Source organism: Camelus bactrianus, chromosome 12 (assembly GCF_048773025.1).
Source record: "Camelus bactrianus isolate YW-2024 breed Bactrian camel chromosome 12, ASM4877302v1, whole genome shotgun sequence".
Lineage (NCBI taxonomy): Eukaryota > Metazoa > Chordata > Mammalia > Artiodactyla > Camelidae > Camelus > Camelus bactrianus.
This window is the reverse complement of record NC_133550.1, coordinates 22853812-22868210: the sequence shown is the minus strand read 5'-3', so window position 1 is coordinate 22868210 and position 14399 is coordinate 22853812. Positions and strand designations below refer to the sequence as shown.

Here is a 14399-nt window from a genome sequence, read left to right as displayed (position 1 = left end):
TAACTATTAACTGGCCACCAGGAAAGCAAGTCACACTACTTTGCACAAATCCTCTCTTTTTTAAATTACACAGAAATTATGCAAAACCAAATAAGAATATCATTTAAAATTCAGATCATTGTAACCTACCAGAGTCTGTATTACAATAGCAAACTGATTATTACTGTTAAAAGAAATTTATAAATATCTCACTATTTTTACATCCCTTAAGACTTTCCAAAATGAAAATTTTATATAAAAAATTATTGTTTAACAATTTATTTTACTCTTTTGTAATGGAGGAGAAAAATAAAGATACCTGCATGGTTAAACCAGAAATCTGTTCTAAAGTACAGCGGAGTCAGAATTCGATGCTATATTAGGATAAAAGGAGCATGTGTAAAAATGCAAAGGGATTTAGTCATTTTTGAAAATATCTGTTTTTCTCACATGCATGGTTGTTCTTCAAATTTAAATCATTTCGAAGGAAATTGAGGAAGAAATTAACCTCCCAAATTCAACCATCCTTAATTTTAAGATTTTAAGCTTTTCTTTTTTTCAAATCTTAATTTATTTAGTTACAAAAACCCTTCATTGTAGCATTTCTTTCTTTTATATATTTTTACCTAGTTAGTTATTTTATCCCCTTTCTTCTAGGATGGAGAACATAAGCCATTCACTGTTGTGTTAGAAAGAGAAAATGACACTTTGGGATTCAATATTATAGGAGGTCGACAAAATCAGGTAACCCACCTTGTTAATGTATAACTCAGTCTTTGCTTATAAAATAATAGAAAACTTAGCTTTTCTTTGTGAATTTTAAGTAAAAAAAAAGTGGTTTAGTCTTTAAAATAGTGCAAATATTAGATTCCTTAATGCAAATATTCCAATATAAGTATTCCAGTACATATCTATAATTTTTTAGAAAAACAAAACAACACAAAAACAACAGCTAACCAATTTGTATTTCTTTGGTACTTTTTTAAAAAATAGTACATTTTTGTGTATATTATATAGTCCTATTGTTAAGTTTCTTAAATAAACCTATTTCACAGTAAATATAGGTGATTTCTGTTTGATAATATTAGACAGGTGTATTGCCTGCTTGTACCGCCTATTTATTAAGTCAGACTGGTCAGTTTTCACATGCTAATGCAGACCAGACAGTTTATAATATGTGTGGAATGAATGAATGAAGAGTTAAAATGAGCTGAAATAAGGAATAATTGTTTTCACAATTACATAGGAAATACCATGTTTAAAAAGGTACTTGATTTATCATAGTTTTGGCTCCCCAAATCAAATTCTGTATTTAATTGAATAAAAACTATTTTCTACATTGATGTCAATTGGTTTTAGAATGCTCGAGTTATAAACGTATACCAAACTGTAGTTGCAAAGTTCTTTCATATCCTTTAAATACTACATCAACTTAGTTTTCATCCTATCTAGAACAGGTAGCGAAGGTTTTAAAAAATTACGTTTTTTTTTTTTTTTTAAATTTTCCAAATAAGCTACCATGAAAGTTTTGCATCCTGCAATGCAAATGTCATCCATGGAAACTGTCTTAGCATTGTTGGCCATATGCTATGTTCAGGTCGGGATGGCAATGATCTATTTCCTCTTTGTGTTTAAGCATTTTGAAAACCTAGCAACTAATGACTGCTGTGCTTCTGTCCCCATTTATTACAAAAAGATAGAAGGCTTTTTGGCATATCATTTTTGTTTTCTTTTCCCCCAAGGAATATGTTTATAAATGCTAGTTAGGTTTTTGACATTTAGAAGACATTGGGCATTTTGAGGAGCCTCTTAAAATTCATGTTAAAAGAAGGCTAATTAAGGAGGAATAATTTTATTTAACTTGCCATGAAATGGAATGACATTTAAAATTATACAATACATTATTATAGGAGGCTGGGCATTTTCCCTAAGTAAGTTTTGCAATATAATTGGTTTCTTGTGATTTGCTGAAATGTATTTGTACCATGTTGGCTATATGTTCGAGGTTTAACTAATCATTAGGCTGATTGCACCTGAAACTGTGTAAAGGTTAGCTTTGAATGGGTTTTCCTGCAGTTTGGAATTGATCTTTTGGAATTTTACTCTTAAGTAAGCTCCTAGTCTCCCCTGTGAATAGATACAGTCGAATCTGTATCTGGAGAGCTATATTTTCAAATATGTCACATCGTGAGGCCAAGTTATATTTTCAAAACATGACCACATGTCAAACCAATTGTATAGTGAGGCTGGATATACTTTTTGTTTCCTTTAACTGATAACCTTTTTAAAATTGCTACATCTCTCTAGAAGTGGGATGTTTTACAAATAATACTCAGAAGCCCTTTTACATGCCCTTTCCCCATAGCTTTTATGTACATTGCAAAACACAAAACATGAGGTAAACAGATAATCTTGTCAAAGATGCTGGACTTGTTCATTAAAGCTGCCATCTTGATTAATGACTATTTGGTGTTAAGTGAGTTAAAATTCAGTGCCAAATCCCCAGCCCAGAAAGAGAGTTGTGTGTTTGGGGAGGATTGGCAATGTTACATTAATTAAATTGTTTTTATGCAACTTAAAATTTCATTTACATCTTTCTTGCTGCTAATGTTTGTATTTTTAATAGAATAAACAAGAAGAAACACCAATGGAAGGAATTTATGTTTCGAAAATTTTGGAAAATGGACCTGCTGATAGAGCAGATGGCCTAGAGATTCATGACAAAATCATTGAGGTAAGACAATAATAAAACACAAATAGGATGCCTGGAAGAAATATTTGGGTATTTTAAGTTTATAAACTTTTATTGCTTTACCTTGGTGTGGGACTTTAATTAGGGTGTATCTCCAACTAGAGTATATGTCTAACCTATTTTAATTATTAGATATTGCGATAGAAGAATGAGTCACCCCAATTTTCCACATGTGTTCATGAATATCTCCATTTTAATAAGTTACCTCTACCCATGAATTATAAAGATAGTTGTATGATTATTAAGGGGTTGATTTTTTGTAACAATTCAAAAAAGGATGACAAATCTCTGATGAAGAACATTTTTGATGAGGAAATATTACTATCTTTAAATGAGTATGTTATATGTAGAGTATGTTATATGCAGAGTTTGAAATTATTTATATAATGCTTTTTTTAACCATTTCTTAGTTTAATATAGTTATCTTGTTCATATCTTTTTTACATGAAAAATAAAAGAAGCAACTTTATTTCTCCTATTGCAAAAACCCTGTGGGAACACTTCATTTTTCTCTAATGTACATTGTTTGTATTTAGGGTTCACAAAGTAAATACTTATAAATACTTATAAGTTAGTGAAATTTGAGCTGTGATAATAGAATTTTGGGTCACTGCTATTTATTGCCTCAGTGTTCTTGAATTTTCAGCTGGTTGAGAGCATATTATTTGATCTAGCTGAAAATTTGGTTACTTTTGTCAATGGAGTTATTTCCAATGGATTAGTAAAGTCATAAATAGAAATCTGATTTACTTGACTCCACTGTTCTTTCGGAAACATTCTGTTTGTTCTAGAGCATATAATCACTAGTACTGTCTTTCTGAATACCTGTAAACGATCAGGATGGACACTGTTTTTCTTTATTAAAGTTTGATTAAAGTTTTAGCTGTACATTCATCACTTGTTCATTAAAAAAAAGTTGAATTTTGAATACTTTGAACAAGGATGAGAGTAAAAAGTATAAGGGAGCCTCTAGGGTTAGGGTTTGTCGTTGGCTCATAACCTTTAGAAATTAGCTGATTAGACACTTCGGGGAAGAGAGAGGAGTTGCCTTTGGCTGAAACATTGTGGTTTTTATCTGAAGAGGTCTCGTGTATCAAGATTTTCTCTTTCCAGTTTTGTAGCCAAGAAAGCATAGACCTGCTTTCACTGATGCTGTCCAGTGTGTCTTGGCAGTTTGCCTGGTGGAAACATTTACTTGCTGCCGTTTCTGAAGTTAGAATTTTTCTCTTTCTACCCATGTTTGTGTAGTATGATATAAAGGGCAAGATAATTTAAACAAACAAACAAACAAATGTTCTTATTAATTTCTGCCTTATCTCTAAGCATTTTGGTTTCTCCAGTTAAACGGAACACAAATTACTTACATTTGTTACTATTAGAAGGGCTGATGGAACTGAATACGTGTATTCAGTTAGCACACATACTCAGCGTACTCGTAACAGAAAAACGTGCTGGGGATTTAAAAGTAATTTATTTATAACATCCTTCCTTAATGTTGTGTGAAAAAGGAGAGAGAAAAATGTGTCTTTTATATTGCGATATAGCATATTTGTTAAAACCTTACTGGTTTTGTTAATTTAAAGATGTAATCTTATAAAAACCGGTTGGTTAATCAAGTGCATCTCGATATCTAATACTGTTACTAATGCATGTCAAAATAACCTTAATTAAATCATATAAGATAAAGAGCAAAGGGATTGACCATGGAAATCTAAATTATAATTTATAACCAGCTGCTCTATTATTATTATTTCATCTTGATGTGTGTATATTAACAGCTAAGGACAAGAGCTTAAAATTTGCCTCAATGATAGAGTTTTCAATGTATCCTTTATGTCACGGTTTATTAGTGATATGCATATTATCTTTATAGTTTTAAAATGGATTCACATGACTACATTTGCAGTGAAGAAATGAGTTAGGTGATACACGTATTTCTGGAGGGTTGTCTGTTAAATTGCATTAGATATTTTGGAAAGAAGATTATTAGATTTGAATCTTTCATACTTAGTTGCTCAGTGATGCTGTCAGCTTTTTAAAGTGAATAGGTATTTGTGTGAATTTATTTAATATATATACTTAAATAAGTAGCATACTTGTTCTTGCACATATATATGTGTAAAATACCCCTGTGTACCAGTTAAAGTCAAATATTTGATGCTTATCAATTACTTTAGTTCATATGCCATTGTGGTACCACTCAACTTTATACATTTATAATAATGGGAAACTGATTAAGAAGTATGTTGACTAATTTAGAATGTGCAGAGGCAGAAAAACAGATTTTTTTAGATGAAAATAATTTCTCTTTCATTTTTTTGTGTTCAGTGATTTGTTTATTGAACTAATTTGATGGACTCTTTTGTTCATTTTTTCAGTTTCAAATGGCCACGCTGACTTACATCTAGTGCAACAAATAAGTTTGTTAGCAGTACAAAGTACACAAATTGTTCATATATTATGAACTGTCCCTATGACTTAGCTCCAACTGTCTGACACATTACTAAATGCTTTGAATTCAGTGATGTGTGACTGAAATAAAAAAGAGAAACTGTTAGACAATTTATTTTTTACATACAGTCAGATATACTAAAATATTTTGTCTAGTTAATTGCTTAAAGCATACATTGCAACAGGTTTATGCATTGTTCTTATAAAATAAATTTTCTTAAATCATTCATTTGGTGGAGAAAGTAGATACATTAAAGGTTTGGTTCTACTGATAATTAAAGAGATATTACTAATTCTAATAAGATATTAGCTATAACAGTTTTGCTAAAGTTTAACAAAGGCCAAAAACTCCAAAGTATTCTTTTTAATGTTCTATATATATTCCACTGAAACTGAATTCAAGAATTATAAAAGAAAAAAATCACAGTCATGAGGTAACTCCGTGTCACATTTTTCACGTAACACAAGGCAAATTCATTTTTGGAATCAGTCTCCATGAGCAACCATGTTTCCCAATTTCTAGATATGTACGCATTCACATTTGTTAAAATATTTATGTATGTAGACACCAGCCATGATATTTCAGTTACATTAAATGTCAGAGTATCGCTGGAGACTGAAAAGGCTGAAGGTATTATTAAAAGCATTTTGAAACATCACAGAAGTTCACATAGATCAGGTATTCACCAGAGTGTACATTTGAATAAAAGCATCCTTGGCAGGCTGTTCTTGACCCTTTCAAGACTCAGAGGAACCACAGGAGATCCTTGATCCTATCAGAGGCTTTGGCACAATTCTATGCAGCCAGTACCATCACAGTGGTTATCATCATGTTGTGATGCCTGAGGGGTACGTGGGAGGGAGTTGAGAGTCAAAGTTCACTGCTTCTGTCGGCAGCTATTCCTCTATTATTATTTCTGAGAGGCTGATAGCAGGCAACTCAACTGTAACCCCTGAGTGAGAAAGTGAATAAGAGGGGCAATAGTCATTCATGGCTCTTTGTTCACAATTCCTTCTTCCCACCCTTCCCCCCAGATCCTAGCCAATGCTTCATGGCAGGATAGTTCACCCTTCTCCCAGCTTCTGGAGACCAGAGGGTGGGGGTGGAGTGTTATGAAGTCTTTGAGAAGAACAGTTTGGAGCAGAAAGCAGAGTTTTCTTCAGTGGATCGATTAAAATCTCTTATTTATTTATTTATTTAGCTTGAGATTCATTATGAAACAGCACCCGAGACACTTCCATTTACTTTAGAAACATTTCTCACATTGAACTGAAGTCAGTGTAGCTCTTTCTAGAAAGTGCTAAGTTCAGTTCTAGCAGAAAGAACTTTAGAAATGCAATGTCTCTACAAGAACTGAACTCTTCCAGACTGCCAGCTACACTTTCTTTTAGCTCTTTAATGTTAGACTTTCTGCGTTCTCTGTCACTACTTTGTTTCTCTAAAGTGAAAATCTCTGGTGGTCAGCATGTTTATTTGCTGCATCCTTTGGTCATAGCTGTTCATGCAAGAAATTTAAATGCAGATCAGAGCTAAACATTCAGAAACCCCTTTGAATCAGATCTTCTGTGGGGTATCTTTGTATGTGCCTGACAGCGCAGTGTAACTTACCACCTCACAAAGCAGGGATTCTAATTTGTGTATGCATACGAAGATTTACAAGTTTTGTAGGTCGCTTGTCATTCAGGTGGGCATTTAGAATAATTGACAAATTGCTATTTAATTCAGACACATCACTGAACTCTTCAATAAAATATTATCATCCTCCCCACATATTTATTTATTTTTAAATTTTATTTATTTAATTTTTTTAAAAAAATATTTTTTTGGGGGGGAGGTAATTAGGTTTATTGATTTATTTTTTTGAATGGAGATACTGGGGATTGAACCCAGAACCTCATGCATCATTTCATCTTTATTTTTAGGACTTTGTCTTTTAACCTTCATACTGGCTGTATTAGTGATTAATTCACTACCTCTGCTATATATTTGCCTTTACTAGTGAGGTTTATCCTTTCATATGTTTTCTTGTAACTAATTATCACCTTTTTTTGCAGTTGAAAGAAGTCACTTTAACATTTCCTGTAAGGCTGGCTTTAAGGTGATGAACTCATTTAGTTTTTGTCTGTAAAGCTATGCATTTCTCCTTTAGTTCTGAAGGGTAACTTTGTTGGGTAGAGTATTCTTACTCAGAAGTGTCTTCTCTTTCAGTTCTTTTAATATATCACACCATTCCCTTCTGACCTGCAAAGTTTCTGTGGAAAAATCTACCAATATTCTTGTGTGCAACAGGTTGTTTTTCTCCTGGTGCTTTTTAAGATTCTCTGGCTGTCTCTAACTTGTAACATTTTAATTAGAATGTGTCTTGGTGTGAGTCCCTTGGTATTCATCCTATTTGGAACTGTCTGGGCTTCCTGGATCTGAATGTCTGCTTCTTCCCCAAGTTAGGGGAGTTTTCAGCCATTATTTCTTCCAATAAGTGTTCTGCTCTTTTCTTTCTCTCTTCTCTTTGTGGGACTCCTATAATGCAACTATCATTTCACTTGCTGTTGTCCCAGAAGTTCTTAAACTACCTTCAATTTCTTTCATTCTTTTTTATTTTCACTCATCTGATTGAGTGGCTTTCTCTACCCTGTCTTTGAGTTCACTGATCTTTTCTTCTGCTCTATCTAGTCTGTTGTTGAACCACTTGGGTGTATTTTTCAGTTCGGTTTTGATATTCTTCAGTCCTGTGACTGCTCTTTAGTATTTTCTCCTATTTCCTATCTTTTTGTTGAAGTTTTCACTGTTCATCCACTCTTCTCCCAAGTTTGGTGGTTATCTTTATGATTATTACTTTTAACTCTTTATCAGGCAAATTACTTACCTTCATTTCATTAAAGTCCCCCTCCTCCCAAACCCCCCACCGAGGTTTTATCTTACTCTTTCATTTGAAACATATTTCTCTTTTTCTTCTTTAGCTTGACTCTGTATTGGTTTCTATGCATTCGATGAAACAGCCACCTGTCTCGTTTCTGAAGCCTTGGCCTCGTGTAGGAGATGAACCTTATTGTTCAACCGTGCTCTAGGTCTTGGTTGTCTCCTGAACCTTTGTGATTGTCCAAGCAGCCTGTTTTATTTTTAATATTTCCTTGTTGAGGGTGTGCCAAAACCAGCCAGTGACCCAGAGGGGAGGATCTCAGTCAGCACCTTGATTCAGGCTGATTGGAAGCCAGACCTTCAGACAGCAGCTTTGAGAGCATGCAAATGTACAGAGTCCTGATGGACCACAAGTGCAAGCTCTGCACATCACCAGAACCAGGTGATGTATGGGTGTCCTCTGGCAGCAGATGCAAAAATCAGGGCACCATACAAAGATATAAGCCTCTTTCTGGAAGAGACCAGTGGGCTGGAATGAGGCAGAGGCAGAGTGCAAAGATTACGTCTCTGGCCTCAGTTCCCCGACAGGACCTTTGTAGGCCCCTGTAAGTGTGCCAGACCAGAAGCCTCCCATACAGGCCAGAACTCCTGGACAAGCAACTCAGCCACTTTCTCAGAAAGACTGGGTATGTGCCAGTCTGCTCCCTGTGCAGTGCCCTGGGAATGGCAGTTTTCCGAGAACTGTCTCTCCAATTGTCATAGTCCTGTGGGACCCAGGAACACAAGTCCCTCTGGACCCTAGGACCAGGCAATCAAGAGGCATTCTCTGAGTGGCAGCCGCAAAAACGGAGTTACCAGATGGAAGAACTGGGGCACCAAACATGTGTGGAAACTTTCTTTCAGGAGATACTGGTACCCCCGTGTGTGGCAGAAGGAAATTGCAAAGATGGCACCCTCCGAGAAAAAGAAGAAAAAAAAAAGATGACTTCCAATGTCTTCAGTATAAAGATGGCACCTGCCAGAAAGGGAAAGGACAAAAGCTGGCAGCCCCTGGCTTTAGTGAGGCAGAAAGAGCAGGAAATTGGCACCGCCTCTGTCCTTGGAGAGTCTCCCCACGGCTTCCTGCCCCTTGGACCAACATTTTAAGATTAGCAGAAGAGTCTCTTTGACATAAAGTCTGGGCACCTTTAAAGAGCTGCTTCTACCCTGGGCCCTGGGGCAGGCGAGCCTGCACGTGAGCCCTTTAAGAGCCATTTCTGAGTTTTCTACCGCCCTGCAGTTCTCCCGGGCACGAGCCTTGTTGGTCCTGAAAGCCAGATGTTCTGGGGGCCCGCCTTTCAGGTGGTGGCCTTAATGGTTGGGTGCCTGATGTGGAGTGGTGCCCCTTCACATCTGAGGGAGAAGTTCTGGGTTTTGAGTTCCCTCCTGATTTGAGGGGCGCTGCGCTCGGGGTGGGGTTTATGGTGAGCCTGTGTCTCAGCCTTTCCTACCTGTTTGGATGTGGTTTGTCTCTCATTATCCTGATGTGAAGGGGTCACTTCACCAGTTTTTAGGCTTTGTTCAGAGGAAATTCTTCCACATATGGCTGTAGATTCTGCGGGAAAATGTAAGTTCAGTATCTTGCTATGGTAACATCTTGGACCCAGGACCTCCCTCTAACATCACTGGGATTTATTTTAAAATGAGATCCAGAATTGATTTTAGGTGAAATTTCAAAGCATCTCATATCTGTCTTTTGTCCTTCAATAATCGTAACTATCTGGCATCTTCCTTCTCATATTCTTATTTCTTTGCAGCCTTTGTCTTGAGGAAGGAGTGTCTTAAAATTCACTTGTACCAATACCTATTTGAACGACAAAAGTTTGCCCTACTCAGAGTATCTGAACTTAACTCAGAGGTGATGCCTTAAGGATTCTCAATCTTTCATCATTTTCACCTTGACTAGTGCACTGGCTCCTTGAGTAAACTTTGCCTTCACCCCGTCTCTACCCCTTGCACTTGGAATTCATCTTGCCAACTGCTGTCAGCAGGGGCTGGGTTTGTGTTTTGGTTTTTGGGGTTTTTTTTGGTTTGTTTGTTTTGAGCCTTCATTACCACTGTATTATCAATAGGATAAAATCCCAATTTATAAGTGAAGCAAAAATGGACCTTCAAAACCTTCGCTTTTTTTTTTTTTTCCATTTTCCCTTTTAGACCTTCTACTGCAGTCACATGAAACTCCTCCCTTTTATCTTCAGACCTCTCTGCCTTTCTTGCTGCTTTTCTCTTTGCCTTGGTATTCTGGCCTCCTCCGCACCCCACATCTCTTCTTTCACTAGCAAGTTTGTGAGTCTCCTCAAAAATCCTCCTCTTCCTGAAGCCCTTCACAGTTCACCAACAGGAATTACTTTCTTACCTCTGTTGCCAGTCGATTTTTACGCCTCTCACTTTCACAGCACTTTTCATAAGCTTGCTGTTTGTTTACTCTTTGGTGTTCTCCCTCAACAAACGTACGGGTTTCTTAAATGTGGTTTAGGGTTTTTGTTGAACTTAATAGTTCTAGCACCCTTGCTGCTCTCAGCATCGCGCCTGGCAAACCAAAGTCTCTGTTATTTTTCTTTGAATGATGGAATAACTGAATGTGTAGATCTTGAGCTCAAAATTTTAGACATTGTGGTCTAGATCCAAGGGTTTTCAGGTGCCCGGTGGGCAGTCCCTGAAGGCTATCCCTGTTACATCCTTTTCTTTCTCTTTTCATCTTTATCACGAGGTCAATCTAAAGTTGAAAGACTTACAGTTTCTTAAGTTTTTAAATCTCTAAGATCTAGTATAAATGGATTGAAGCAATTGTATTTTTCTAGGCTGTTTCTTCTAGCCTGTAAATAAGAAAAAGCTGAATTCTGCAACACGGTGTTTTAAATTCTATGTAAATGCTTGCATTGGATCTGAAGACATGTATGTTTGCCTTCAGATTTTTTTGTTATTGAACTTGAAGAACACTGGTAAAGCTTACTGAATACACATGTTTGCCTGCAAAGCAGATTTGCAGAAAATGGCCCTGGACTGAACTTGGAATTGAACAAAAACATGATTAACCGCAGAGGAACTGAAAAGATGAAAGATGTTTTCAGTGTTTCCAAACCTTGTAAATGATTTGGTGAAAAGACAGACTTAGAAGCTTCCTAGAGCACTGGGGAGTGGGCTGGGGAGACCCTTTGAAGTTCTCCTGATGAGAACTGCCTGGGGTAATTAACGGTAGCCCAGCTGTGAGCTGTTCTAAGGCAGCTTAAGGCACAGCTCACTAAAGTTGTTGCTTGGGACTTTTTCAGGCAAGTTTAAGAAAGCTGTACTTTTGCAGAATACATTGTGTTGTATTCCTGGGAGATTCTAGTGCTTTTACAGAAGGCAATACATATGTCTGTATTTTTTTTTTCTAAAATTTTGTTCTTCCCAATGCCTTGAGAAGGCATCACAAAAGAGGAAAGGGCAGCTGGAATGCATTGGGTGAATTTGATGCTTGATCCTCAACCCTGTGAATAATTGTGGCCAGATCACAGTCCAGGATACTGAAAAGATATCTGTACCCACATGTTCACTGCAGCATCACTCACAATAGCCGAGATATGGAAATGATCTAAGTGTTACCCACATGTTCCCTGAAGCTGTATGAACTGCCTTTCATCAGCTTCCCTCCTCTTTCTGAAGCAGTTAACAGTGTCTTAAGAAGAAGCTTATCACTCCTTTCATAATCAGCATCTCAAAGGTGGTTCATTATTATCTTCAAATAAGAAGTGCCCCAAAGAATAGGCATTATTCATTATGTGGTTTAAAATATTTTAAACAATTCTATATTGCTGTAAAAGGCAGAGGAGTAAATCTCCAACTCGTAATATTAAATGAGCAGTTGACTGGGCTGCTCGCTTAAAAGGAAATGATTATATTTCATAATATAGATTAGGATAAAATATACGACTGAATAGTTGGAAACTGTATATAATTTACATTAAATTTTAAGGGGTTTTTATGTAAAATTGGGTAATTCGATATCTTAATCACACAATCTATCACATTGAAGTAAAAGAAAACAATATATTTTCTTTATAAAATCATATTTAGAAGACATTATTAGTTAACAAAAATGTATGACTCATAGAAAAGATAAGCAGTTTTCTACTCTCTGTTTCTATGAGTTTGACTTAAAAAAAAATTTCCACGTATAAGCGATATCATGCAGTACTTGTCTTTGACCTGTTTCACTTAGCATAAAGCCCTCAAGATTTATCCATGTTGTCACAAATGGAATTTTTTTTTCCTTATGGCTAAATAATATTCTTTTTGTATGTGTGTGTATTACATGTTTTTTATCCAGTCATCTGTTACTGGACACTTAGATCATTTCCATATCTCGGCTATTGTGAGAGATGCTGCAGTGAACATGTGGGTGCAGATATCTTTTCAGTATCCTGTTTCCATTTCCTCTGGATGTATACCCAGAAGTGGGATTGCTGGATCATACAACAGTTCTATTATTTTTATTTTTTTAGAAATTTCTATATTGTTTTCCATAGTGGCTGCACCAACTTGGAGTCCCCGCAACAGTACACAAAGGTTCGCTTTTTCCCACAGCCTCGTCAATATGTCTTATCTTTATGGTCATGGCCATTCTAACATGTGTGACGTGATGTCTCCTTGTGGATTTGATTTGCATCCCCCTGATGATTAGTGATGCTGAGCACTTTTTCATGTACCCATTGGCCATTTTGATGTCTCCTTTGTAAAAGTGTCTATTCAGTTCGTCTGCTCATTCTTTTAATTGGACGATATGGGTTTTTTTGCTGTTAGTTATGTAAATTCTCTCTATATTTTGGATATTAATCTATTCGTATATTTGTTTTTTAAATGTTTTTTCCATTCCATAGGTTGCCTTTTCCTTTTGTTGATGATTCCTTTTCCTGTGCAGAAGCTTTTCAGCTCAATGTCATTCCACCTGTTTATTTTTGCTTTTGTTGCCTTTGCTTTTTGTGTCAAATCCAAAAAAAGAAAAAAAAAGATTCTCCAGGACTGATGTCAAGGAGCTTGCCCCGTATGTTTTTTTAAATAGGACTTTTGTGGTTTCAGGGCTTACTTTCAAGTCTAATTCATTTTGAATTGATTTTTCTGAGTGCTGTATGATAAGGGTCCAGTTTCATTCTTTGGTTTGTGGCTGTCCCTTTTTCTCAACATCGTTTATTGAAGAGACTCTTTTTTTCCCTTTTTATATTCTTGATTCTTTTGTCATAAATTAATTGACCATATGTGTGTGGCTTTATTTCTTGGCTTTCTATTCTGTTCCATTGATCTATGTCTTTTTTAAAAATGCCAGTACCATACTGTTTTGATTACTGTAGCTTTGTAATATAATTAATAATTGGGAAATGTGATGCTTCTAGTTTGGTTCTTCTTTCTCAATATTGCTTTTGCTATTCAGAGGGCTTTTATGTTTCCATACAAAGTTTAGGATTGATTTTCCTATTTCTGTGAAATATGCCTTTGGAATTTTAATAGGAATTGCTTTGGGTGGTATAGACATTTTAACAGTAGTAATTCTTCCCCAAGCCATAAGCACAAAAATATCTTTGTTTATTTGTGTGTTCTTCAGTTTCTTTCATCAGTGTTTTTATAATTTGTCTTTGACCTCAGTTAAATTTATTCCTAGGTATTTTATTCTTTTTGATGCAATTCTAAATGGGATTTTTAAAAAAATTCTCTTTCCAGTAGTTCATTGTGTATAGAAATACAAGTGTTTTTTTGTATATTGATTTTGGGGGTGGGGCTAATAGGGAGAGGTTGGTAAAAGAATACAAATGTTCACCTGTAAGATGAATGAAATCTGAGGATATAACATAAAACATGATTATTACAGTTGAAAACACTGTAGTAAATAATTGAAATTTGCCAAGAAAGTAGAAGTGAAATGTTCTAAATAGGTAAGTAAAGTGATGGATGAGTTAATCAAGCAGGTGGTCGGAGTCATTTTACATGTATACATATATCCAAGCATCACAATGTACACTTTAAATATCTTACAATTTTATTTTCAGTTATACTTCAATAAAGCTGAAAAAAGAGATAATCAGTCTTCACAGTGAAATTTACTACAGATATGATTTACTGAGTAATTAAATACCCTTGAATGATAATAGGCTTTTGTTGCTGGAGGTAAAAAGACCAGTTAGTGATGGTACTTACTTCAAATACTTTATAATCAAGACAGAAAGATGGTGTCTATTAAAAAAAAAAAAGAACACATGGTGAATGACTGGCACAGAGGGACTTCTAAAATGACCTCCCTGGATTATGGTGGCCTGAGACTTTAAGAAGGAAATGGTGGTTTTAAAGGAC

At 35.6% G+C, this 14399-nt stretch overlaps 1 protein-coding gene across 2 annotated transcripts in view; it reads left to right on the top strand.

Annotated features, from left to right (window-relative positions):
- PDZRN4 (PDZ domain containing ring finger 4) overlaps window positions 1-14399 on the top strand; it is a 322740-nt gene that overhangs the window by 3039 nt on the left and 305302 nt on the right. For both annotated transcript variants that reach the window (XM_045507049.2, XM_010970537.3), the window contains exons 2-3: window positions 637-723; window positions 2606-2713. In XM_045507049.2, the coding sequence (XP_045363005.2) occupies window positions 2627-2713 (87 nt within the window). In that variant the 5' untranslated portion in view covers window positions 637-723; window positions 2606-2626. The remainder of the gene's footprint in view (window positions 1-636; window positions 724-2605; window positions 2714-14399) is intronic.